The sequence below is a fragment of the Belonocnema kinseyi genome, chromosome 4 (assembly GCF_010883055.1).
Source record: "Belonocnema kinseyi isolate 2016_QV_RU_SX_M_011 chromosome 4, B_treatae_v1, whole genome shotgun sequence".
In the NCBI taxonomy this organism is placed as follows: Eukaryota; Metazoa; Arthropoda; class Insecta; order Hymenoptera; family Cynipidae; genus Belonocnema; species Belonocnema kinseyi.
This window is the reverse complement of record NC_046660.1, coordinates 88,302,698-88,330,497: the sequence shown is the minus strand read 5'-3', so window position 1 is coordinate 88,330,497 and position 27,800 is coordinate 88,302,698. Positions and strand designations below refer to the sequence as shown.

The following is a 27,800-nucleotide window of genomic DNA, read 5'->3' as shown; positions in this document are numbered from 1 at the left end:
TTATTTCAATAAATATTTATTAAAGAAATTTGAACAATATCATCTAAACATTTTATCATTATACATTATATCAATTGTGTGAAATATATAAATATTATTCAACAAGACGTTTATATTTATTTTTATATTATTAAATCAGACGCTGATATATTTTTTTCTAATTGTATTTCATTTTTGGAAAGGATAATGTCTTTCAAGCCCGGCGCGGCGGGAGGTATAATGACCGTGAAGGGCTAGAAACCAGTCGAACGACAAGATTTGTTAGGGCCAGTTTGACCTAGTCTTTTGACTGCCACTGGCAGCCAATGCAGCCAATGGCTGCCTTTTGGTGAGCCCTGGCCATATTTTTCCGGGACAGTTGGCTACACCTTTTTGCTGTCAGTAGACGCAGCATAATCATTAATATTCACTATAAAAAGACATTTTATATGAATAATTAACAATTAGTTAGGCACCTATAACTTTCTAATCCACTTAAATCTATATTTTGAAACATTTCGTTGCAAAGCATGCATTTTTGCGGTGGTTTATTCTGTCTTTTTAATTCTCGAAATTCAAATCCTGTCATGGGAATACACTATATATTATGCAGTTTTCCCCATTATAGGCAAATTATTGATTTTTTTTTTATTTGCTGCAAATGATATAATTCATAAAAACAAAGCACTTTCGTTTCGGAATCTGCCTAGTCAAATGGCGAAGTGCCCGACAGGTTCAGGCAAAGTCCGGAGTAAAAAGAAAACCTGCGTGGTTTACTTTTCCAACTGCACAGTAGGCTGGCTCGAGAATTTACAATTCCAAATAGTCTACAGATCGCAATTGTGAACAGATTTGAAAGTTTTTATTTTAGAAATGATCAGGGTGAAATTTTTAAGATAATTTATTGAGTACATTTATAAATTTTTCTTTTAATATATTTATTTAACGCAGGTTATTTTCTAAAAAGAAAAAACTCAATATGTATCATATTTAACGTAGATAGACTTAGAAAACATAAATCATTCATTTTGAATATTTTTATTGTTCTAAAGTGTGATTAGTTTCAATATACGTGTAAAATACTTTTTATTATAAAAGATAAACTGTAAAATTTAATAGATAAAAAAACTACAATATTTATTGTAAAACCTAACTTTCCAGTAAGAAAGAGTCGGTAATAGGTATTTCGGTTTTAAAATTTGTTATTAACATTTAAAATATTAATTTATTGAGATCGAAAATCACTGTTTAGACAACGCTAATAATATTTAGTATGACAAATAAAAAATCTGTCTTTAATTAAAATAGATAAAATGAATATCTAGTTTAAAAATGGTTTAGCAATAACACTTCAAAACAAAACTTCCTTTTAATTTCGTATTAGTTTCGTAACTAATAAAGAAATGTTATTTCCCCACTCCCTCCCCAGTCGGCATCGGGACGTCCTAAAGACGTCCTTAGAATGTACCTCTATGTCATATGATTTGACGTCTTTAAGACATACTTTGGATCTTTTCATGCCTTTAAAAGGTCCTCAGGACGTCCTTAAGACGTCCGCCGAAAGACGTATATAGGACAAGTTTAGGACTTGTGTGCCCACTGAGTCCCTACCACCGCCCTTTTATTTAGGGACTGATGCACCTACTTATTACCCTCAAAACAACAATAGTTTAATCTAGTTACTGACGTGGTCGTCGAAGTTTGGAAGATTTTTGAAAAGAAGTTCCTGGGGCTGATGTTGGAAGTATTATAAAAGTAAATTTTTTATTTTATGGTTTGAGTTTCAGTGTACATTTCCGAATAAGTTGTTTTTATCGCTTCTGAATGATATTTATAAATCGACAGTGTTTTTGAAAATTCTTAACGATGGCTGACGAAGCGGAAAATTAAATTCGAAGACAAATTCAGTCCCCTCAAAATTGCAACTTTTTTAGAAAATAACGTGCTTTAAATAAAACATTATATTCGATATAAAAATTGATAAATATAATCAATAAGTTTTTTTACCAATTTAATTCGCGGTGTGACGGCACATCGGATTTTGCCTGTAACATATATAACGTAGAAAGCGTATTATACGCAAAAAACTATTACAGTTACACGTCACTCATCAACCCTGATATCTTGTACGTATATATTTTCACTTGCTACTCTTTTCAAAAAATTCGGTTTGTTTCCGCCTCAACAAGTGCAACAACAAACACAATTTTTTCGTATTTTTCATAATTTTCAGAATAAATAGACCATTGACTAGATTAACTTAGTACATATTTTTAATCTTAAAATGACGAAAAATATGATTCAGTTTTAAACCAATTTATAATTTTAAATCTTGAAATTAATAATATTTGATCATTTATCCATGAACTTAGTAAACTATGAAATTTTAAGATTTTGTGTGCTATGCATTAAAGAACATTACTGTTTTCAATCAAATCACACATGATCCCAATTAGATTGAATTTTTTGTTCAGTTTATATCTTCACAGTTAACTAAATGTATAACTTTTTATACAGGAAAAACCAATCTACAATAGATAATGAACCTACAGTAGATATTAGATAATCATTAATTTGAAATACTAATGGGTGTAAAATATTTAATTTAAGTAATAGTTAGGTTACTGTATGTGTTAATAAAATAAAATTAAAAAAAAATATTTTAGGTATATTTGTGCTGTTTAGTTAATGATTATGTTCATTATCTACTGTAGGGTGGTCACCCCTAAAGAAGATGGCTTTCTATTTCATAGTTTTCAAATTTGAGTTTTTCTTAAAATTGAATGTTCTCAAATCTAGAAAAAAGCTCAGAAAAAGTAATGCGTCTTATATACTTTCGTGTAGATTTGAGGAATATTAAAAAAATCTCAAGTGTTACAATTTATTTACAATCTCTATTTCAAAGTATTGACCACAGTTTTGGCCAGGTAAAATGACTTACAATTTTAAAAATTATACATCTACTTGCTTTTGTTTAAATTTTTGAGAACCTCATCAAGCGGCCTATCTATTAATAAATCAAGATCATTTTCTTCCCTTAGAATGCAGAAATATACCATAAAAACAGCGAGGGATCCAGATATGACGTAGGTTTGATAAGGGGGTTTATTTTCCTCTGGTTCACGAGTGTGTTTTGCCAACCACTTTGCAGCTTCTGTTTTTGAATACTCGACAGGTTTATCCAAATCAATTTCCTCTTGTAGCTTTATGGGTTTTGAAGACTGGTTTCGTTTTATCGTATGGATGGTGAGCCTGAATAATGTTTGAATATTAAGAATTTAAACAACTTCAAAAAAATTAATTTATTTTTAAAGAAATTTTCACCCGCAATCAATTGAGTAGACCCTACTCAAATACTGGAAAAAATTCCCGATAATTCCACGTTTTTTCGGTGTATAAATTTTCGTATTACGAAGCCATTCCAATATTTTGCGTTAAACAAAAAAAAAGGATTCGGATTCTGTATACAGTCTTGAAAGTTTCTTATAAATAATATTTTGTTGAGTTTTTAGGGATTTAATTATATAATATGATTAATTTAGAAAGTTTTGAATAATTACATTACATAATATTCTTAAATATATTCGCACCATCGATTAATCAAATCATTAAATAATACTAAAAAACATAACTAAACATTTCTTGAATTTTTCTGTAAAGTTTATGAATTTTAAATAATAATTTAAAAAAAATTATTTTATCTTCTTAGGCTTAAAATTCAGTGCATATTTTCGTAAAATAATGTTGACCTCGCAACGCCGGACCGCTTTTTTGTCGCACGAAAAATAGCTCTAGTTAGCATTAAAAGGGCCATTTCCACAATATTAAGAATTTAATGTTAAGATAGCATGGAACCCACTTTATGCCAGCAATTATCGCGCAGGCAGTTTAGACTCAAGCCCTAGAGTTATTTGCAACTCAAAATATGTTGTTTTTCAACGGAATTAGACAACATGTATCTTATCAATTCGCCAATAAAATTTGGTTAAAAAAGCTATGAGTATTTCAATTTCGATAATTTGAATCATTTCTCCTCCTATATTTTGAAATTCTTGGATTCGAAAAAAGTTTAAAAGTGATGAAATGGCGGAGGTTTTTTTTTTAATATTCAGTCAATTTATTCAAGATTCCACTATTTTTTTTCTCGAGTCGTCCTAATGCAAAGTATATTTCATGAAGTTCTACAACGTGCTCGGGCCTTAGAGAGAGAAAAAAGGTTTTTTTCTCAAAATCGCACATTTACGTTTTTTGCCAAAACACTTTCTCTACCTCTCTTTAATTTCGAGATTGTAGAGGAAATATTGATAAAATCCTTTAAGTTTCATTTTATTCTCAACAATCAAACTTCCTAGAGTTTTATCACAAAATAAAATTATATTGTTAAGAAAAAAAAACTTTAATTTTGTACAGAAACTTTTATTTTTACTTTTTCATATCTTGTGTCGTTCTGGCAAAAAACGTGAATTAATTGATTCATTCACATTTTCTGGTAACTTTACAGAAATTTCCGGAAAATTTTCAAATATTTTTTGGTAAGTTTCAGGTAATTTTCAAAAATTTAATTTCGTAAGTTAAGGCCACGTATCTAGCTTATTTTCTAAGTTTCCACCATAAATCAAATTTTCTGTGAAAGTACCGCCAAGCCATCTTTTCTTGAGACTACTCGAATTTTGAAACCGCTTCAAATTCTTAACTTTTCAAGTAAAAATATTTCATTTTCAACAAAATAGATTAATCTTTAACCAAATAGTAGAATTTTGAACTAAAAAAGAATACATTTTCAACCAAATAGTTGAATCTTGAACTTAAAATTTGAGTTTTCAACAAAAAATGGAAAAGTTAAATGCTCAGTTAAAAAAAAAAATTCCTCAAAAAATAAAACAAATTTTGAACCAAAGTGTTGATTTTTTAACTAAAATAATGAATAATCGTCTGGAATAGATGGGTTCGAAACCAAAAAAATTAATTTTTAACTAAACAGTTTAAATTTCAACCGAATAGTTTCATATTCCATCAAAATGATACATTTTCAATTAATCTGCTGAACATTTCAATGGAAAACTTGAATTTTCCACCATAAAGATAAATTTTTAAACAAGAAGATTAATTCTCTACCAAAAAGACTATTTTAAACCGAAATACATACATTTTCAACCAAATAGTTGAATTTTGAACCAAAAAGGACACATTTTTAACCAAATACCTCAATATTGAACTGAAAAATAGTTTTAAACCAAAATTGGAATAGTTGAATTTTCAGTCAACAAAATTAATTTTCTACCGAAAACTTGAACTTTTAATCAAGAAAATTAATTACTACAAAAAAGACAAGAATTTTCAATTAAAAAAGATAATTTTTCAACCAAAAATTAAAGTTTAATTTTTAGTTAAATAAAATTTTGCCAAACCAAAGAGATAAATATCTATTAAAAGGATGAAATATTCATTGCAATAATTACGTTTTCAGTTTAACAAAAAATGTTTTTTAAACTAATTAAAAAAATATAATATTTTCAAACAGTGATGAATTTTCATCTAAATTTTTGAATCTTCGCCTGGAATAGTTGAGTTTTAAACCAAAAAGATGAATTTTCAAGCAAGAAGATTAATTTCGACAGAAAAAGACGAATTCTCAATAAATAAATACTGTTCAATTCATCTGTATCATTTGTAATATTCGTTTACAATTTATAATGCCTTAATAAGAAATTGATGTCAAAGAAAGGTTTTAAACATGTCGGCATACGGTCTATCTTAATTTTCAACATAAAAAACGGTATAGACAAAAAAATGTATCATATTATATACCGAAAACTAACATTCATATAAAAATATTTAGTTTATAAAGATCATTGCCAAACGTTGGAGTTTTTGTTTAAAAAAAAAGTTCTTTAATGTAATTATTATGTATTCAGGTTTTATTTTTAAATTAAAACAATTGGAACTGACAAAATGCTCAAAAATTTTGCGTTGCACATTAATATTTACAGTTTTACAGCATAGCAGTGTATTGAATCAAATTGCATCATAAATATTAACAATAATACAGAATACTTTGAGAATTAACCTAAAAAGTAAATAAAAATTCAATTTTTATGAACTTTCTTTTTTAAGAATTGCATGAAAGGTACAATTTAAAACCACTTACCTTTGTGAAAAATTAAATACATTTCTGGAGAGAAAACCTAACCTCGTCAACGACATGATTTTTTCCCTTCAAATAGCACGTTAATTTCGTTCACGTTAGTTTTTTAATTATCGTCAAGTGTTTAGAAGTCGTAATTTTAATTGTTCTTTACCCTAATGCCTGTAATTACTACAGTATAAGAAAAAACATTTTTAAATAACTTGCATCTAGAATTAGCTGATGACTTCTTTATTCTTTTTTGTCTGTCAACGACTCGAGAGTTTCGAGAATAATCGAAATGAATGCGACAGAAAGGAGAAAACATGCGTAGAGAAGTGAGGTTAGGTCATTGCATGGTGGATTGTGCAGTAAACAAAAATTTGAATAAAACAGAATAAATTATTAATAACAAATTAAACAAATTTGATTTTGCAATGGGACAAAAAGGAAAAAAACGACCGAAGAGTTTAAACCCTGCAAACGAAGAAAGTTCGCCTAAAAAGCTAAAAAATGAAAGGTTAGATGTTTGCGTCTTTTTATCAGTCCACGTGTGGATGCACTAATTTTCGTTTTGAATCTAAAATTATAAAATGAAAATGCAGAGAAGTAAAATACGCGGTCTGTGTGCTTGTGTTTAGCTTTTTTTTTTAAATTTAAATTTGAGATAATTGAAAAGTGTTGTTTCTAGTTTAAATTTAAAGTATTAATTATAGTAAGAATGAAGTAATAAATCTATAGAAATATTTAATTATACTTAAGTATCGCGATTTAATGATCAATAAATGAATTCGAACCATGAAAATCCTATATATTTAAAAAATGTTATGTTGTCTCGAACATTTTTTGTATACCTTGATTGATTTTTAGCGACATAAGAAGTATATCCATTTTAAAGAAATTAATTCTGTAACGGCAGAAATAATAAAAAAAATAATTTAAATGTAAAAATAAATACGTAATCTCTCCCCTGTTTCCCCTTTCTCATGAAAAATGTCGATTTCCCCTTTTTTGAGATTTTTAAGAATCAGATATTTAAAAAATATTCCCTAATAATCTTAAAACAGACATACAGTCTAAATATTACTTTTTGGAAAGATTCTATAAGAAAAAAGTTATTCATTATAAATTTAAAAACGTAATAACTCACGAAATTGACACTAGATTAAAAATAGGCGAGGTTTCAAATTGAAGTATTTTTATACTAAAATTATTGCAGAATAGAAAAGGTTAAAATTGTAATAGACATGTTAAAACAATTCAAAATTTCCGAATAAAATCCATAATAATTAGAAAATTCTAAATTAAAGCAACATATACAATTCAGGAATTAATCCTTACTTTAAATTTGAATCGTTGAACGATTCAATTTTAGTTTTGTATTTGTAATATTATAAGTGTTTTTTGAGGGCATGGAAATAAAGTGTTCAATTTGAATGACTACTGCTTTGTATGTAATTATATAATATTGAATATTTTTCGTTTGGAAATTTAGAAGCTCAAAATTGTGAAAGAATTTTCAACAAAATTGTTTACTTCTATTTTACTAAAAATGTCATATTTTTGGCAAATACTTGAAAGTTTGGAAAAGTTAAAGTGGCAAGTTTTAAATTTCTGAGCCATTCAATTTCAAATCTTAAATTGAAAAGAAAAACTTAATTTCGGTTGTAAATAGTGATAGAAAGTGCGAATTTGAATTTTTCTGTACGTCAAATTTCTAATAAATTTAAGTTTTTTAACAAAAAATGTAATATATGACATTTTAACAAAATAGGACGAATTTTCACACCAGAAAGATGAATTTTCAATAAAAAGGATGCATTTTTTAAACACAATTATTGAATTTTTAACAAAACAATTAAATTGTTAATGAAAAAGTTGAATTTTCAACCAAGAAGAATGAATTTCAATTAAAAATTAAATTATTTCGTTATCTGTTAAAAAATGAATTTTCAACCAAAATTTGTAACAAAGTAGTTTGACTTCAAATGAAGTAGTTGAATTTTCAACCAAAAAATATGAATTCAATGAACAATGTAATGTTTTATATTTAAACAAAAAAGGTTTTAATTTTAAATTAAAAACAATTGAATCCTCAACTAAAAAATATCAATTTTCAACCAAACAGTTGCACTTTTTACCCAAAAATATAAAAATTCTACCGAAAGAGGTGAGTTTTCAATTAGCGTTGAATTTTCAAGGAAGACAGATTTTTCAATCAAGAAAACAAATTGATGAATCTTCGGCTTTAAACCAGAGAATATGATGAATTCTCAATAAAAATGTTAATTTTCAACCAAATAATCAGATTTTATACCAAGATAGTCGACTTTTCTACTAAAATAGTTAAATTTTCAACACAAAACAACGAATTTTCAATAATAGAATTAAATTAATATGAATAAATATAATTATTTAATAAAAATATAATATTTTTATAGTCTGAAAGTTTTCGGTGAACTTCAAAACTAGAAAAAAAAGTTAAAAAATAAAAGCCTTAAAATACTATCAAAATCAAAGTATAGTGTACACAGTACTAGCGTGGGTTTAGTCTCTCCGTTAAAAATATTCGTAATACTATATTACAAATTTGATGTTTTCTTTCAGAAACACCACGAATGATTCAGAGGACGAAATTTCTCACGAAAGTGTTGAAGTCGAGAATGACTCCAGTTTGAAAGGTAAAAAAAGCAAAAAGTCGAAAAAAGAGAAGACTGAATCAACCAATGTAAAAATGGACGAATCAAATGAAGAAATAAATGATAGTGAATCGCAAAAGAAAAAGAAATCGAAGAAAGAGAAAAGAAAATTAAAAGAGCATAGAGAAGCAATCGAAGTCACACAAAATGTAGAAGAAACTGAAAATATTAAAGTTAAAAAGAAGAAAAAGAAATCCAAGGAAGAAAAAAGTAAGGTCGAAATAGAAGCAAAAGAAGAATCTGCCGAAAATGGAGAAGAAAACGATGTTGTTACCAAGAAAAAGAAAAAACCTTCCAAACGACAGTTGAAAAAGGAAAAGCAGGAACTGAGGGAAAAGGAAAAACGTGAGGCAACCAAAAATGAATCTGCAACAAAAGCTTTGAACTACGTTTCCAAGGTAATTTACCAACTTATATTTAATTAGAATATATATTTTTTTAATAGTATGAATAATTATTTATATTTTCTCTTATTATTTCAGTGGAAGCATGCGAAAAGCGAATGGAAATTTGAGAAAGTGAAGCAGATCTGGCTAGTAAATAATCTTTTTGATGAAAACCTAGTGACCGAAAAATTCTATCCAACTGTTCTGGAATATTTTGAAGGATGTAAAGGAATGGTCAAGGATCAACTGGTAAAAAAAGCTATGGAAGTAATAAAAAAAATAGAGGAAGTAGTTGAAGAATCCGAAGACGCAGTGGAATCCATAGAATACCAGAGAGCCAGACAATTATTGCAAGCTTTGCCGACAGAGACTTGAAAATTAATACAAATATGAATGGAATAGTTGAATTTGGTGCTTTTTTTAACATTTGTAGAGAAAGATACAAAGTGACATCATTTTTTTCCGCTGGGGATTCCTTTATGAACAAAACTGCATCTATTTATATTAATCCGTTGTACAAAATTATTGTATCGAAACTTTTAAAATATATTTTACATTGTGAGGAACGAAATGGATCAGTTTGAGAGCCTACATTTATTTAAAATAATGGTTTCCTCCACAGGATTACACTAATAAATTCGGACCTATAAAATTATTATCGCAGCTAATAACACTCATTCGAGATAGAATTTGACTGTGTTGTGAGGAATAAGATGAGCTATAAAACTTAGTTTTTCATCTAAAGTATAACAAAGTCACAATTCATTTGTCTGTTTCTGAATATCTTTCCACAAATTGACGGAGTTTATCTGTGTCCTGTAATCCAACAATTCTTTCAAGGACTTTGCCGTCCTTCATTGCAATCAAAACCGGTACTGATCCAACCTTAAAAGAAAAATTGAGTTAAAATTACAAATGATGAATTTGGTAAATTAACAGCGTTGCTACAGGCCAGGGAATGTCGGAGAATTTTCGATAAACTGAAGTTGAAGTTTATTTTATTATTTTGTTAAAACTTCAACTTTTGTTGAGAATTCGTCTTTTAGGGTTGAAAATTAATTTATTTTGCTGGAAATTGCATCTTTTTGGTTATAAATAACCACTATTTAGTTCAAAGTTAATCCGTCTTTGTCGAGGATACAACTATTTTGTTGTAAATTCGTCTTCTTGAGTGAATTCAACTGCTATTGGTTTAAAATCAAAATATTTTTCATTGAAATATCAACTATTACATTTTTAGTTTAGAATTCCTACTTTTTGCTTGAAAATTCAACTACTTACCTGAAAGTGAAACTACTTTGTTAAAAATTTAATTTTATGGTTGATGATTCATAATTTAAGTTTAAAATAATTTTTTTATTACATTAATTTTTTGAACTGAATATTTAAATATTCTAATTGGTATTTTTTTGGTAAAAAATTAATCTTCTCAGTAAAAAATTTATCATCTTAGGTTGAAAATGAATTTTTTTATTGAAAATTGATTTGTTTAAATGAAAATGTAACTTACATTTTTTGTACTTTTTTTATGTCATTTTTATCTTCTTGGTTGAAAATTCATCCGTCTGGTTAAAAATCAAACTACTTTGTTGAAAAATCTAGTTTTTTCAGTTAAAAAGTTATTTTATTTGGTAGAAAATTAGTTTTTTACTAAAAATGAAACTATTATAAGTTGCAAATTTATCTGTTATCAAACTATTTGGTTAAAAATTCATTTTTTGGGCGTTACGTATTTTCTGAACGTCCCCTATCTAAATACTAAACTATTCTATTTTTTGTTAAGACTTAATTTTTTGTATTTGGAAGTTTAAATATTATATTTATGTATTAAACATTTTTTTAATCTAAAATGTAACTATTTGATTTTTGTTTTGAAAATTCATTTATTTTCTTGACACTCGTCTTATTTGTAATGAAAATTTAATTATTTTGATAGAAAATTCATATTTTTCGTTTGATATTTCAAGTTTTTAGTTAAAGTTCACATTTATGGTTTAAAAAATAGTCTAATTTGGTTGACGATTTAACTAGTTGTTAGAAAATTCTTATTTCTTTGTTGAAATACCAACTATTTTGCATTTTTCTAGAATTTATTGTTAAAGATTCATCACTTTTCTTGAAAACTTAACTATTTTGTTGTAAATTTCTTTTTTCTTCGTCGCAAATTAATTCTTTTAACTGAAAATTTAATTCTTCCCTTTTTCCATTTGAAAACTCAACTATTTGGCAGAAAGTTCATGTATTTTACGTGTTCTTTACATAATTTTGGCGAATCACCAGTTATAAAATTGTGTGACTGTTGCCACTAAAAGTATTTTTAAAAAATTTAGAAAAATTTGTTGGCACTAAAATTATGCATTATCCAGGTGTAAGGCTGTTTTTATGCCAAACATAAAGATTCAGAAGGGTCAAAGAAAATGAAAACTTGGTCAGGGAATTTCGAAATCAGGATTTTGTAAGAACCCTGATTAAAATATGTAAAAATTCTTCAAACAAATTTAGAAATTTCTAACTTTTGTATGTAGTTGCTAGATTAGGTTTAATAAAATTTGAATGAACAAACCTCGTAATCAAGCGCGAGATCTGTGTTTTCGTCTATGTCAACCTTAGCTAGAAGAATTCGTCCCTGCTTTTCTGCTACTACTGATTCAATTCGAGGCGTTAACATTCGACAAGGATTGCACCATCTATAAAATAAAAATGGTATTTTGTATATTTTAATATTGGCAGTAAAAAGTTCAATAATCTAACATTTTTTAAAGGATGTATACAAAACTGAATAAAAAATTGAATGAAAGCATGCAGTTTGAAATTTGTGGCAAAATATTAAATGTAAATTATTTTTTAATATATACTATAAAAGATACTTGATACATTACAAAAAAAATGTTTACGACAAATATTTAAATAACACTACTAAATGTACTGAAAAAGACAAGCGTTTTCAATTTTGGACACTTCAAAGTTCAAACCTTATTTAAAATTGGCATAAAATAGTAAAAAATGATCTAAATCGAAACTTCAATACTCCTAAATAGTCTAAAATGAAGGAAAATGTAAATGATTCAAAATTACACACTTTCAACTTAAAATCCTTTATATCTATGAGTTTAAAAATAGAAAAGGGATTTCGAACTTCAACGGTTAACATTTTGTCATTTTAAATTTAAATTTTGTTAAATTTTACAATTCATAATTGAAATCTTCTACAGCTGAGTAATTTAAAAATAGAAAAGTGTGAAATTAGAATAATTTCAAAATTTAATATTAACAAAATTCAAAATTATGCTTACAAGCTTCAATTTTTGAGGCCGGTAAATTAAAAAAAAAACTTTACACTTTAAATTTTCTGAATCATTAAATTAACAATTAATATTTGAAAATATCGAAATCAATTCTCTAAAATGTGGCTATGAGTTGTGACATCTAATTTTAAAAGATTATAAAAAATGTTAGAATATTCGGATTCTAATTTTTCTCATCGTCAAATTTCTAATACATTTGAGTTCTTCATGTAGGTATAGTTCTACGAAGTCGCTTTACTTTAGCGATCGACTCAGGCACACTGTGTAAAGTATGAATTCTAAAATTTAAAAGATTAAAAATTGAGGTTATGTTAAAACAAAAAACTTAGCTATAAGTGTTCAGGTTAACATAAATCAAGTATCTCACGTTGCGAAAAAATCAATGATTACTGGAACTTTCGAATTTTTCACTCGATCATTGAAATCCTTGTTATCCTGGACTTTAAAAGTTGCGGAAATCACGGCTTCCTGAGCTGGTGCATTTGCATAATTCCTCACATTCAATGCACTCCTGGCAATTGTTACTCCTGTGCGTAACATGATTATTTCTGCCTTAAAATCACAGATTTGCGAAAAAATTATAAAATGAACTGCGTACAATCTGATCCTGGCGTAATATTTCGTCACTAGATAACCTCTATATAATTGTCTACATCCTTTAATAATTTTGCGGGGTTGTTCACATTTCATTCCATTCGATTTTTAAATTCTTTTAACATCTCTTCTGATTGGTTGGTGATTCAACAAACAGCAAATCAAAAGTTCTCAACGAAAACGACCTTCACTGCTGCCAACGGTGAAATTTCAAAAGAACGATTTCGAATATTTTTTGGCACTGTCCAAACGTGTCGTTTTTCGAATAAGTCGGTGATTTTTTGAAATAGTGGTTTTTGTTTGTTATCGGGTCTTAGTAGTACCGATTTTTGCGATTGTGCGGTCGCGAGTGATACAGTGTTTGTGACCATTTTTCCGAATGTTGTTAGGTCTGAGAAAAGGAACGATTTCAATCCTGCTTTCTTTCCAGTAGTTCCTGCCAATTGACATGATATTCTAGTGAGTAATTTTGCACAACCTTCAAATATCTCATTTGATTCTTGTACGTTATTGTTGTTTTTTTATAGAGGTAGCAATTGATAATTACGAGATTTGTTGTTGCTTATTGCGGAAATATGAATTCGCCAAGGTATTGAGAAGGAAACAATTTCCTAACCTCAAAATATGTTTTTCATTTAGATTAGCACTCGCACCCGCTCCCGGCGAAATCCTGCGATTGTCCTTATGACAAATTTTTAATTATATATATATATCCGTAAGCCCCTCTTGAAATTTCCACATTGCCCCTCTTTTCCTCTTTATTCTGACCGCCTCTTGCAGCCACCGCCTATACCTCCTCGGCAACTTTATAATTTATACAATGCATTGATATTGAAACAGATGTATTTTCTTTTCTTGTTTTAAAAATTTAAGAGAGTGCACATCCTATAAAAAAATATTGTTCATTAAAGTTTCATCAACAGGGGTTTACGGATGGATTAGAGGAAGAAGTGCATGGTTCTTCATATATTTAGCGATTTATAAAGCAATGTTATCAATGTTTCACCATTATTATACTTTTTTAAATGTCCCTTTTTCATGCAATTTTTTTACAGAAACAGCAACAAAAAGTCTTAGTTGAAAAATAAAAACTCCATGACTAAAACAATAAATTCAATTTTGCTCCAAAATTAAAAAAAAAAGATTATAAAAATTACAATCATTTTCAAGTACTTTCACAAGTTCGAATTGCCGGAGCTGAATACACGGCCCAGTGATGGTTCAATTTTGGTAGCCAAAGGTCGGCTAAGGTTATTGGGCCAATATTGGCATTTAATCGGCCCAGTTTTGAGCGAGTCCCTACCGAAAGAAATGTCTGAGTTTTCTTTAGTGAAATAGCCTGGCCCATTTGAGTCTATAAACAGAGTCGATTTGAAACGAAATAGTCTCGCAGATAATTTGAGAGACATGGGTCCTTATCAAGATCCTTTTAGTGGTCATTTTAAGAGTGGTGCGACGGTAATATAATGTTTCTTTTGTATTTGTCACGTACCGGGCGGGCAGAGTTATTTACACTTTACAGTAGTTGGTCGTGGCTAATCCGCTCTCCCTTTTTAAATTTCTCTTCAAATTATTAACACTTTTTTTTAATTGATGAATTTTCTCATTATACTTATTTATAATTATAACTTATATACTGATATACAATTTTCTAGTTGAATTCAAAAATGTTGTCTTTTTTGGCGTATCTCATTCCATTTATGAGAAACGTTCTATTAATTCCAATTTTAAGCAGTAAAAAAAAAGTTAGATATCTGAAGTCATCGACACCCGTAGATTCCGAATTATTATGTTTTAGGCTGTTAACTATGAAATTAAAAAAACCTACTTCTAAATTTTAATCCGAAAGCGTAACAAAGGACACTTGAGTGTCGGCTACTCTATTGAGTTAGCCTCTCTGCTTGTGTATTTTATATTTACACAACGTCGCATAATAATAAATAATTAGAAAAAGAGAGCTTAAAATTTGATTCTTTAACTTTTCTCAACTGCACCTTATGAGGATGGCTTTTCCGCAGAGTTTCAACTTGTCGGTTTAGCGAAGTGGTTAGCACTCCCGACTGCTAGGCGATGGATTTAGGTATATAGATGTAGGTTCGATACCCCCGTAGCGTTAGAAATCAATTAAAATCGCAATCAATTAAAATTAATTTTTTAAATACCTTTTTTGTCATATCCTTTGACCTTATACTATAGCAGTATTGGTACCCAGTGTTGGGCCGACAATGGCAGCCAAGTCTTGGCTTCCAAGTCAAGGCCATAGTTATCAATCCGGCAATGGCGCGACGATAGCAGATAGGTTTGGTTCAGTACTTGTACCCAGTGTTGGGCCGACAATGGCAGCCAAACCTTGGCTGCCAAGCGCAGGCCATAGTTATCATTCTGTCAGTGGCGCGATAATGGCAGCCGAGCTTCGGCAATATTTTTGCCGACTATGGGCCGATGTTGGGCCGTATGTGACTTCGCACTTGGGTTGTCTTACTTTTCGTTTCTGAAGATCATTCTCTCTCTTTCTCTCTCTCACTCCCCCCTCTATCTTTTCAATACTTCTTCTTTGTGGAATCGTAGAGCCTACCCAAGTGCGAAGTCACATACGGCCCAGCATTGACCCATAGACGGCCAAAATATTGCCGAAGCTCGGCTGCCATCATCGCGCCAATGACGGAATGATAACAACTATGGCCTGCACTTGGTAGCCAAGGTTTGGCTGCCATTGTCGGCCCAACACTGGGTCCTGTTTAGATTGAATACATATATTACATTTAGAACATTATATTACAAATAAAATTTCTAACGCTACGAGGTATCGAACCTATTTCTATATACTTAAATCTATCGCCTAGCAGTCGGGAGTGTTAACCACTTCGCTAAACCGACAAGTAGAAACACTGTGAAAAAGACATCCTCATAAGGTACAGTTAAGAAAAGTTAATGTAAATGTAAAATACACGAACTGTGAACAGGAATTTTCATAAACATTCAAATTTTTTAATGCCAGAACTTAGAAATTTCATCATGAACTTTGACGATTTTTCAACATCATTTTTATCTTTCGTGTAAGATTGGTTTTTTAGGTGCTAAAAGTGAGACTTGGCGCAATAAAGTGCCGATGCTGGGCCAAGCATCGGTGGAGGATCGGAAAACATAAATAGCCAATATAGACTGTCAGCACTGGCTAAACATTGGACCGATTCAAATGAAACATGGTTTGCTGTGGTAAAAGAGACACTTGGTCCAGTAATGTGTCGTCACTGGGCCAGACTTTGGCTGATCCTCGTGAAAAATGGTTCCCCGTACTAAGAGTGAGACTTGGCGCAATAAAGTGCCGATAATGGGCCAAGCATCGGTGGAGGATCGGCAAATATAAATAGACAATATAGGCTGCCAGCACTGGCTCAACACTGCGCCGATTAAAATGCCGATATTGGCCCAATATGTTTAGCCGACCTTTGGCTGCCAAAATTGGACCAAAGCTGGGCCGTGTATTCAGCTCCGGCAATTCGCACTTGGGAACGGATTGTCCATGTCCATCTTACATGCTAGAAAGAGAGATCCGAGCGACTCCGAACATCGGAATCCCACTGCAGTGATTTGTAATGTAAAACTGTCAAGTGTTGACGTGAGAATTGTGAAAACTGTTTTTCGTAAACAATTAATCTAATATTTATAAAAGTAAGTAATTTTCTGTTAAGTAACTTCTTCGTACGTCTCGTTATGATACCTATGACACTGCCACATGCATTATGCGATTACGTGGAAGTGCGTGCTTCTCCACTTGATCTGTTGACGTGCGGTGTTTTGGTAGAAAAAAGTTATGTGCTTTTTGATGGTGCTGTCTTCAAATAGTTTAATTAAGTCAGAGACAGTGTATCTTGTCCAATTATGCAAGCGAAAGCTCTCCTTTTAAACGAGATGCTCAACGGCCCGCAAGCGTTTCAAGTACGTAAGCAGCAAACACATTTATTTTGACGTATAATAGCAAACTGTTTTCCTCATTTTCATTAAATATTCAGTTTCACCTTTTCTCCGAATTAGAGAAACAATTTTCAAAATCTTTTTCACAATGCAGTAAAATCCACCGGAAACGGTCCATACGCCGGTTCAGTTGGGTTAGGCCAGATCCACCTTCCATCCCAAACTGCGACTATCTCCGAATTTGACTATAATTAATTAGAATTTACATTAACTGTTTTTACATGATGAAAATAGCTGTTTATATGGGCATAGAATTATCGTACAAATAAGTAATTACTTCGAGCAGAGTAGATTGTTTTGAGTTCACAAAAATTAATTTTTTCTTTTTTATCAGAAAAAGTGTTTTTCTTTATATTATTTATTTATTTTTTAAATTTCAATGGGAACATTTTATGGCGATTATCCAAATTTAGTCGTTGAATTCTTGGTTTTATTTTCATTATTCAAAAATTTGGTGTTTGGAATAAATTGATTAAGCATATTCAATCTTGCATGCTTATTTATTTCACTTTATTGCTGTTTTCATGATAATTAGAGTTAGGATTTATGGGAAAAAATTTTGATCTAAATACGATATAATACCTTTTCCAAAAAAGTTTTTAATTGAATTGTATTAATTTTTAAAAATTCATTAAGTAAAATATGAGTAAAATATTTACTGCTGCTTTTTAAAGCAGGCCATGTCTAGGTTCATCAAAATTCGGTGAACGTAGACCAAATACTTATTCGATCTTCATATAAATAATATACGTTCACAAAATCAAAGGAAAGTTAAAAAAAGACAGTCCTTTTCTATTAACTAGATTTCATATTTAAATGGACACATGTAAAAATAAGACAATTAATTAAATATAAAGCAGTGTCTAACTCTCTATGTGTACCGAACAACTATGTACGTACAACTACGTACAAACTTTGAAGTAAACGAATTTTTCTACATATTTTTAGACTCACTTTCTAGAAAAAGAATTACGTCTCTTCATTCAGAAAATCCGATTTTACGTTCGCGAAGATTTCGAAAATGAAACACGAGTCTAAACATTTTCAGTGTCAAATTAAAAATAACTCGAGGAATGGAATTTCGTGCGATTGAGAAAATGTTGAGCAAATTAGATATTAATACATATGTTGAATAATATATGTAATACAATTTTAACGTGTACAATTCTCAATTTCTTTTGATATTGGATTTATTTTAAAAAAATACTTGATGCATAGATGTTCGCGTGCTAGCGTGAACTTATTAATATTGCCCAAGTTTCTGTTTGCGCTTTCGGTTAGCTAGTGAATCTGTGTCAGACTGTTTTCTTTGCGAGAAGCTGTAGGATGGTAGAGCTATCATTTTCTGTATTTTTTTTTACTCCAAACAGTGACCTTGTAGAAGTGTCGTCATATCTTTACTATTTATATTTTGTGGAACTCTCTCAATGATTGAGAGTAGAAAAATTAAATAGATGTTAAAAAAGAGCCAAATAATTCTAGTTTTGAGATGGGAAAAGTACCCTGTTGGCGTTCCTTATTCATATCCTTATTTCATTAATACAAAAAGAGTATGAGAGACATTTTTACATTCTTATCAGAGAAGGTATTAGATCTGTGTAAAATTGATCCCTCCAGTTTTTGTCAAGTGTCCCCGTTTTGAGACCCCCTGAATCCGAAAAACAGGTTTTTACGAATTTGTATGTCTGTATGGCTGTATGCCTGTATGTCTGTCTGTATGTCTGCCTGTGAACACGATAACTTTTGAAAAAAGTAATCTATTAGATTGGCCTTCGGTACACTCGCTTAGTGTCCTAAACTAAAGGTCAAGTTCGTTAGCGAGCCATTTTGGATGAAAATTCAAAAAGTGGGCACATCTTGAATATTTTTGAGGCTACTTTTTTAAAAATTCCAAAATTCTCTGTACGGTTATTCATAGTAATCAAAAAATTTAACAATTTCTCCTAATGACTTTTTTCGAAAAATAAAAAATTACTAGAGTTATAGTATTTTCAAAAAGTTGCAAATTCCAAATTTGATCGTACAAAAAAATTTGAAACCACATTTTTTAAAGATGTAAAAATTCTATGCACGGTTGTTCATAGTACTTCAAAACTAAAACAACTTATCCTCCTGACGTTTTTCTATAAAAAGAAAATTGTCAGAGTTAGAGCATTTTCAAAATCCCAAAAAAAAACTAAAATAAACATTTTAAGCTAAACAACACATGATATGAAAAAAAGTCAGGAGAAGAAAAACTTTGCCTTTTGAAAGCACTACAAGATTATGATAACAACTTTTTTAATTTGGTCGAAATGTTGAAAATTCCAAATTTGATCGTACCAAAAAATGTTTGAAACCACATTTTTCCAAGATTTAAAAATTCTATGCACGTTTGTTCATAGTACTCAGAAACTCAAACAATTTATCCCAATGACTTTTTTCTATAAAAAGAAAATTATCAGAGTTAGAGCATTTTCAAAATCCAAAAAACAAACTAAAATGAACATTTTAAGCCAAACAACGCATGATATGAAAAAAAGTCAAGAGAAGGAAAACTTTGCTTTTTGAAAGCCCTACAGGACTATGATAACAACTTTTTTAATTTGGTCGAAAAGTTGAACATTCCAAATTTGATCGTACCAAAAATAATGAAAAATTCCATTTTTTGGTCAAACTATGTAAGATGCTAAAAAAAATGAAAAAGCGAAAATTGCGCGCCCTGGAAAGAACTACAAATTTATGATGAATCACTTTTCGATATAAACTACGAAAAAAATGAAACAAAACTTGTTCATCCAAAAAAGAGTGTTAATTTTTGATAGGACACGTAGTTTTTGCTTTAGTCGTAAAAAATAACATTAGAAATAAAAATAATAAATTTGTTTGAAAAAACGATACAAAGTATGAACTGAAATTACCAAACAAAAGTTGTTCGCCTAAAAAGATTTATAAATTTATAATTAATCATTTTTCGATAGGACGAGTAGATTTTCTTTTAATCGTAAAACATCAGATTAAAAATTGAAAAATTAACTTTTTGGAAAAAGCACAGAAAATACGAAAGAGGACATAGGCTCCTATATAGGACCCTATATAGGACCCTATATAGGTTCCTGTATTAGACCCTATGCAGATGCGCAGTAGTTTTTATTTAATCGTAAAAAACAACATTAAAAATAAAAAAAATGATAAAAAAAAAGGAAATAAGAATTAGTATGATTCAATTTTTATGCATATTATGAATTTTAATGATATACATTTATTGAAATGATACAAGTTTCAGAGCAGCTTAGAATACAATTTAAAGCAAAATAAGAAACAAATACAAAAATAATTATGATAAATACAATTTGCTTTTTATTTTGCAATTTTTAAATAAGTAATCCCAGGCAAAGTTACATAAAAAATGTATAATAATTGATATAAAGTTGGTGTGTATAATGTAGAAAAGTTGACATGTTGAAAAAAATCGAGTGGGAAGCACGAGATACGTGATGAGAATGTGTTTGTTAAAGCCAAAAGAGCTTTAACAAAAGACAGTTCAAAATCACAAAACTACAGTTGTCGGTCCGTTCACCTTTAATTTTAAAAGGTGTGTGTCCGAATGCGGAATAAATGCAAAGACCAAGCGCGGAGTGCAATTGCCATCAGTCGCGTGTCGTAGGTGCGCTCAAACTCTCGAGCTAAGCTCTTTTAACGAAAGAGAATTCACAATTACAAAATTGCAGTGGTGGATGTTTTGAGTCTTAATTTTAAAATGTTTGCGCAAGAATGTACGAAAATATAAATACAGAGCGCGGAGCGCGAGGTGAATACATAATCGAGCGCGAAGTGCGAGAACCAACCGTCGCGCGCTGTAGGCACGCACAAACTTGCGAGTGAAGCGAGCCGCGCGCAATGAGAATGTGCCCGCATAGTGGGCAGATTTTTAAATGTAAAAATAACATCTTTTTAGCGATAATCATTTGGTACTAGAAACGGAAAGTTTCAGAGGCACTCTTCCCAATTATCACAAATTATTTGTTACTATGTCTAAATATTATGTACAATTTCAAATACAAAATGGCAAATACTCGAACTTTTGATTAAAATATAGCATGTTTAAATTTAATCTTTTATTATTAGAGTCTGTCTATTCAAGAGGTTTAATTTGCATAATGCCAGGGTGTCTCATAACTAGAAAATAGCAAGGAATTAGAATAAAATCAAGAAAAATCGGGAATACAAATTCGAGCCGCGGGAATCACATTTAAAGTTTTGTAAAATGTGAATCTTGAAAGGTTTCCAGAGAATATAAAAATGATCTTAAGGGCCGTATTTAATTACGTAAGACGTTCAGGGGGGGGGGGGGGGGGGGGATCGACCAGATCTTACGAAATATTACGTAGGGGACGGGGGGCTCATTGACAATCTTACGTAAAGAGTAAAATACCTGCTTTATATGTCTAGAAAAAAATTTGAATTTTGTACTGAAAAAATGTCTATAATTATTCAAAATTTTATGCATGCATAAAAAGTATTTTAAGATAATATGGATATTATAAATTCGCTGACATAGAAGAAAACTCAAGAAGTAATTTTGAAGCATAAATTTTTCATCATTTTCAAGCTCCAGCGGCATAAATATATGAGGAAAAGTTATCAGCAGCTATCGCGGGGTTTTTAAATTAATCAACACTATTGTTACTGACGATACTATCGTACGAAGGATCGATTCTTAGGATCGATAGCATTGTTCCGTGTTTCATTTGTTTTGACGAAAAGCTCAGTGACTAATAAATTATTATAATCGTTTGATTTACATACCAGTTTTTCCCTATTATCCGGAAAATTTACGGTAATTTACAAAGTTTTTGATCTTACGTAAGATTTCGGGGGAGGGGGCGAATCATACGAAATCTTACATAGGGTGGGGGGGGGGGGGTCAAAAATGGATAAAAAACGTCTTACGTAATTCAAGTATGGCCCCTGAAGATTTTCGGAAAATTTTGTAATACTTTTTTATTTTTTTAAATTAATTTTAATTGAATATTTCTTTATAATATGCATTTTTTAAATGCAGGAAAAATACCATTATTAAAAACAAAAGTGAGGATAAATTAGATAATCATTTAAAAAGATTGTTGGTTTGAGGATTCAACTATATAGTTGAAAATTCGTTTTTCTTCTATTTAAATTTACCTGTAAGTTTTTAAAAATTTATTTTTTTTATTCTTTTGGAATCTAACTATTTTATTAAAAATTTGTTTTTATTTTATTTGAAAATTTATTTTTTGAAATAAAATATAACTATTCTATTTTTGGTTTAAAATAGATATTTTTGAGTTGGAAATTCATGTATTTCATTCAAAATTTGCCATTTTTGGTAGAAAAATAAGGTATTTGGTTGAAAATTCATCATTTTGTTAGAAACTTCGTCTTTTTGGATGAATTCAACTCCTTGTGATTTAAAATAAAATCCTCTTTTTTGTTGAAGATTCAACTATTTTATTGAAAATTCATCTTTTTCATAAATAGAAAATTAAAAAATTTGGAAACATTTCCTAACATTTTGAAAAAGAATGCGGATAATTTTAAAGCAACGTTTTTCAATTTTGCAAGACTAAAAAATTGTTGAAAAAATTCATGCGGGTTTAAGAGATATTTAAAAGTATTATTTCAGATATTTATAAATATTATTTATTTTAATAATAAGTGAATTTTACATTAGCTATATTATCAGCTTCTGTAATTGTAATTAAAATGTGATAATAGAAGATTAAAAAGAGTTTTTTTGTAATTATACTTCAACAATTACTTATTAATTAGTTGCTAGTAACAAAGACATTTAAAATTATATCTTAGAATTATTTACCAATTAGAGAACCAAAATTAGTTAATTAAACATTTGTTTATAAAAAATAAAAACTTTGAGGTTAACCTAAACTGCGCAGGTATAGATAAATTAAGACATTCGAAATAATTAAAAAATTATTTATATATTATCATATTACGTGTACACAAATTTTTGGAATAATTGACTGAAAAGGGCCACCATCGTGTGCCGTAATTCATTTTTACTCGACACCATAAATAACCAAAATAATATTTTGTTTAAAATATTACAAGATATCATTATACATCAAATTACAGATAGGAAAACCTTGTGGATTACCCTGAATGAATACATTAAAGCGGGATACCTAATATACTTCAAAGCAGAAACAAATTATGTGGTTACATACTGAAAATCTATATCTGGGTCGCAACACTATTTCCTCAGCGACTTCGTAGTGCATAGATATTTTGGTAAGCATGTCTAAAGGCGAAAGAGGCGATTGAAATATTCGATCAACATTCATATAAATTTCTTTATTGAAGTCATTGAAGTCATCTTCTTGCTATATTGACATCAAAAGTCGCTCAAAATAGAATTGCGGAAGTTGTCAGGTTGTTTTTCTATGAATACTGTTTTACGATCTAACGTCAAAACATGTCAATCTTCGTTATTTAACATCGGAAAATGAAATCATTTTTCGAAATTAGAATCCGAGCTTTAAATGTTTATTATTCATCTAAATTATAATTTAGAACATAATTAATATTTTGTTAAAGAAATCCTCAATCATAAATATAAAGTTGATAACATTGACAAAATTTAATAAAAAAGTGTGCTTCATACGAAACATTCTTGGCTATTTTTATCGAAAAAATGAGACAGTGAAGTTGACACCATAGAATAAAAAATGGAGTGTAATTTAAAATTCAGATAGCCTTACATGCTTTACTATAAACGTAGTTTCCTCATTAAGTCAAAAGCGCACTTTGTTTTTACCGGTTAAATTAAAATTCCTAGCATTGACCGACTTTTGTAATTGAAAAGGACGCGAAATAAAATATCTCGCAAATGTAGTCAATTTACCTAGATTCAGAGATAAAACCTGAATTTTATTTAAAAATAGCTTTCCCTTGAAGATTCCTCAAGAAGCGCCGTTCAAAAAAACAAAGTTAGAAGGGATAATAAGCAAATTTTAAAATATTTTTGCTCATGAGAACTTTCCTTTTTGCATTAATTATTTATGTATGTAAGAAAGGCCTAAACTTTGAGAGGTGATAATCAGTAGATTAAAAAATAAAAATAATATAGAAATTAAGACTCACTTGTAGAAATCGGATCAAGAATCCAGCCGAGGCGCTTCAATTCTGACCGGGAGTAAACCTGTTGGGTAAGCCGGCCACAGAATTCTGTGAGCACAAAATTCGGCGATCTCTTTCCGACATCTTTACGATAATTTTACGACATCCTATGTCCGTGTCGTTACGGTGTCTTTACGATATAGTAAAAACGTCGTATGATTTGACCATGTCTTTACGATATCATAAACACTCTTTAAAAGTGACTTTAAAAGTTCATCGTAAAGAATACAGCGAACTTAAAAAATAAAATTAATTTAACAAATTCTCGTCCAGAGATTCGAGAAAAGTTTTAATCATTGTTACTCAAATTTCCTGGCAAAAATTGCTGAGACCACCTAAGGGGATTTGAGGTTGAGAAACAAGAAAAGGTTTAATGAATTCACGACACTATATACTTTATTTGAACATATTCATAATCCGCGCAGTAAGTTGTTCACTTGTCCCGTGTCAAAATTTTATTCATAATTTAAACCTCTAAATGTAGGTCTTAATAGGCCTCGTAGAGGGCTTCATTAATATCGTATTTAGGCTATTTTTTAGTCTTCTAAAGTAGCACAAAAGTCCATTTTTTAAAAGTCAATTTGATTTTTGAGTTTTTTAATTATGTTATTCCTATTGTGGAGTTTATACAAAACTGAAATTCCAGCTCATTATGCTGCAGACTAAAAGGTTAATATGTGCGATAAAAAAATGCTATTCGTCTCAAAGTTATATTTAAAAACTTCAAGGCTGCCGAACATTACTGAGCAGTAGAGGATTAATTTACGCCCTCTTTTAGACCTCAAATGTCTTCAAGGAAAAGAGCCGTAATGCGAAGTAGAAACCACATTTGTGGGCTTTTGTTTAAATTACAAGGTTATAAATAATATAATTAACAGGCGAGAAGAAACCCAACATTGTTGTTGCCTCGACTCATATTTAATTTGATTATTTCAGCCTCGGAGAGTTGTGTGACATTTGTCGCTGAAATGTTGTATAGTGACTAGTAGCGGGAGGGTTATTGTTTATCTTAACAATATAAATATTGTAGAGTAAAAATTATACATCCAAATATTTTTGGAGTGTTTGATGCGACAAAAAAAAATTACTATAGATCTTTTCATTAGTAATTAAATGTTTTCTTACCAATAAAAGTAATGTGTGTTGCAAAATTCAGTTAGTCCTTCTTGCTTCCTGAAATACATAAGGTGTCGTTGTGTCTACACGTGATGTTGTAAGATTTAATTGCTTTTAATATATTTATAGATTTTAGACAATCAATTAATTATATCAGAAGCTTTATAAAATAGTTCACAAAAAAATAATGTTTTTATTTTTTTATTTCAACATATTTTGTAAATACTTCATATTTGCAAAAGGCTTTTACATCTGTTTCCACTGAAAATGTGTCTTCATCATTACTCTGCATGACATCTATTTCAAAACAGACATTATATTCATGCACAATTTTTCAATCAACAAGAGCTAGTTGGTGTAAGAAATAGCCTAGAGCCGACAATTCTTAATTGATTTTAATCCTTTTTTTAAACACTCTTAATTATATCCATAAGAGAATTATAAGAGCCGATTTTTCAATATATTTTAAATTTAATTTTTGTGTTGCCAAATAAAGTGAAAGATGTACATTTTTATACATGTTTTTCATCTTTCCGTAATCAATAAAAATAAACTCGAAATCGATCAAAACAAGGATCCTAGTACCTAATACAAGAAATTAATTCATGAAATGTTTTAGCTACTTTTTATAAACAAATTTTAAGCAAACTCTCTAAACAGGTGCACTATTTAAACAATCATTCGCGAAAATACATTCGACTTTAACTAACATGACTTTAAATTGATTTAATAATGATGTTCCATCAGAAAATGTTGTCCTTTTAATGTATTTAACAATGTTATACCCAAAGTTATATAAACAAATGCAATGTTCAGCCATTCCTTTACAGAAATATATTCTGCTTACACTAAATGCACCTTAAATTGACGCCACAGTGTTCTGTTGGGATAAAAATTGATCTTTGCAACACATCTAATATTGTTTCAAATAATCTGTATCAACATATATAGACTGTTCGAAGTTGAACATCTGTTTATAAAAGTTCTTTAACACATTAAAAAAATTAATTAAAAGATTACAGCTTTGTGTAAAAGAAAAGATTACAGATTGGTGTATTATATGCTACTACACTTATTTTAGATTGATCCGGAATTTATTTCGATTGTTTACAGAAGGATAAAAATAAAGTTGTAAAAATTTCCATTGTTCGCACATTATTTGTTAATGCAAAAGTGCAATAAAAACGATTTATTTTAGTGTATAAAAAAAATCAGAATCGATTAAGAATTTCTGCTCTAGGCTTTTTTAAATCAAATTTTAACATTTCGTCTCACTATGTGCCACCATACCCGACTCTTTCCTACCTTATTCGTTAATTTTTAATTTAAAAATACTTAATTCCATATGCACATTTCATTAAATGTATTTCTTCACAAGAAAAATCCATCTTCTTAGTTATAAACTAAAATATTGCAGAAAAATAGCCAAAGATTTTAGTTTTTTTTTTATTTCTAAAAATTCTTGAAATAATAATTGAGAGTCTCATAGTCCCGAAATTTGGTGCAATTAGCCAAATATTTTTCATAAGCTTATCTAGTCGTCCTGAATTTTCGAGAAAATTTAGTCCATCCCCTTTCCCAACTCTCTTATTTTTTTTCGGGACGAATAGACAGAGTTAAATAATAAACAGTTTCGGATATTAATAGTCTTATTTTACATATATAATTGTTTATATGATTTGAATTATTTTTAAAATTATTATGTCTCATGTATATTATTAATTTCATAGCTGTTATGTCGCCTGTGCTTAGGAGAATGAACCCGTAAATTATATCGCTGTGAAAAAAACACTTTTTATCATAACGCCATGAAAAAAACTCATTTCTATAAAATGTGATGAATCAAAATATATATCAGTAAGCACTATAAAAAGAATACTTATTGGCAAACGCTGTGAAAAAAACACATCTTGTATAAATACTGTGAAAAAAAACCCGCATCATTGAATTGCCGTAATAAAAAAAATATTCTAGTACACACTGCAAAAAGAAACCCTTTTTAAGAAACGATGTGAGAAAAAAGTTCACTCGTAAAAACGCCATGAAAAAAAAAAATGTTTTGTGAAAACGCCGTGAAAAAAACCTTATTCATGAAAATACCGTGATAAGGTATCATCAAAAAATACTTATGAAAACGCTCGGAAAGCAAATCTTTTCACTTAATTTCTTCAAGCAAATAATAAATTTTTCCTATTGTTATAATTATAATGGATTATTATTTTATTAATAATAAAATATGTTATATAATTTAACATTACATGCTTGTATTTTTTAGATTACCCTTTTGTTGCACGTATTTTTCTGTTCAGTGAATTTACTTGAAAATTCTTACTCGGGGTTTTTTGGGATCGCTGATTACGAATTTGAAGTCAGAATTCAGAAATATTCAAATTCAAGATAGCAGATTCATGATGGAGGTTTCAAAATTTTGAAAATATATATATGTGAGCTTCAAAATCTATAC

The 27,800-nt window shown here is 29.5% G+C and overlaps 3 protein-coding genes across 4 annotated transcripts; 1 reads left to right on the top strand and 2 right to left on the bottom strand.

Annotated features, from left to right (window-relative positions):
• Positions 1-2,853: 2,853 nt before the first annotated feature.
• LOC117171199 lies at positions 2,854-6,366 on the bottom strand. Its single transcript, XM_033358280.1, has 2 exons — positions 6,128-6,366; positions 2,854-3,231 (listed from the first exon to the last, which is right to left on the bottom strand). The coding sequence occupies exons 1-2, from the start codon at positions 6,181-6,183 to the stop codon at positions 2,940-2,942; spliced, it is 348 nt and encodes a 115-aa protein (XP_033214171.1). The 5' UTR covers positions 6,184-6,366; the 3' UTR covers positions 2,854-2,939.
• Positions 6,309-9,759, top strand: LOC117171197 (uncharacterized protein C7orf50 homolog). 2 transcript variants are annotated; one of them, XM_033358277.1, is made up of 3 exons: positions 6,309-6,446; positions 8,711-9,200; positions 9,285-9,759. In XM_033358277.1, the coding sequence occupies exons 1-3, from the start codon at positions 6,409-6,411 to the stop codon at positions 9,561-9,563; spliced, it is 807 nt and encodes a 268-aa protein (XP_033214168.1). In that variant the 5' UTR covers positions 6,309-6,408; the 3' UTR covers positions 9,564-9,759. The 2 variants fall into 2 exon arrangements, with proteins under 2 accessions (XP_033214168.1, XP_033214167.1); XM_033358276.1 differs by having other exon boundaries at positions 6,423-6,623.
• Positions 9,760-9,763: 4 nt separating this feature from the next.
• LOC117171198 (thioredoxin, mitochondrial-like) lies at positions 9,764-13,174 on the bottom strand. The gene is made up of 3 exons (XM_033358279.1): positions 12,861-13,174; positions 11,752-11,875; positions 9,764-10,073 (listed from the first exon to the last, which is right to left on the bottom strand). Exons 1-3 carry the CDS (start codon positions 13,031-13,033, stop codon positions 9,951-9,953), a joined length of 420 nt encoding a protein of 139 aa, XP_033214170.1. The 5' UTR covers positions 13,034-13,174; the 3' UTR covers positions 9,764-9,950.
• Positions 13,175-27,800: the final 14,626 nt, after the last annotated feature.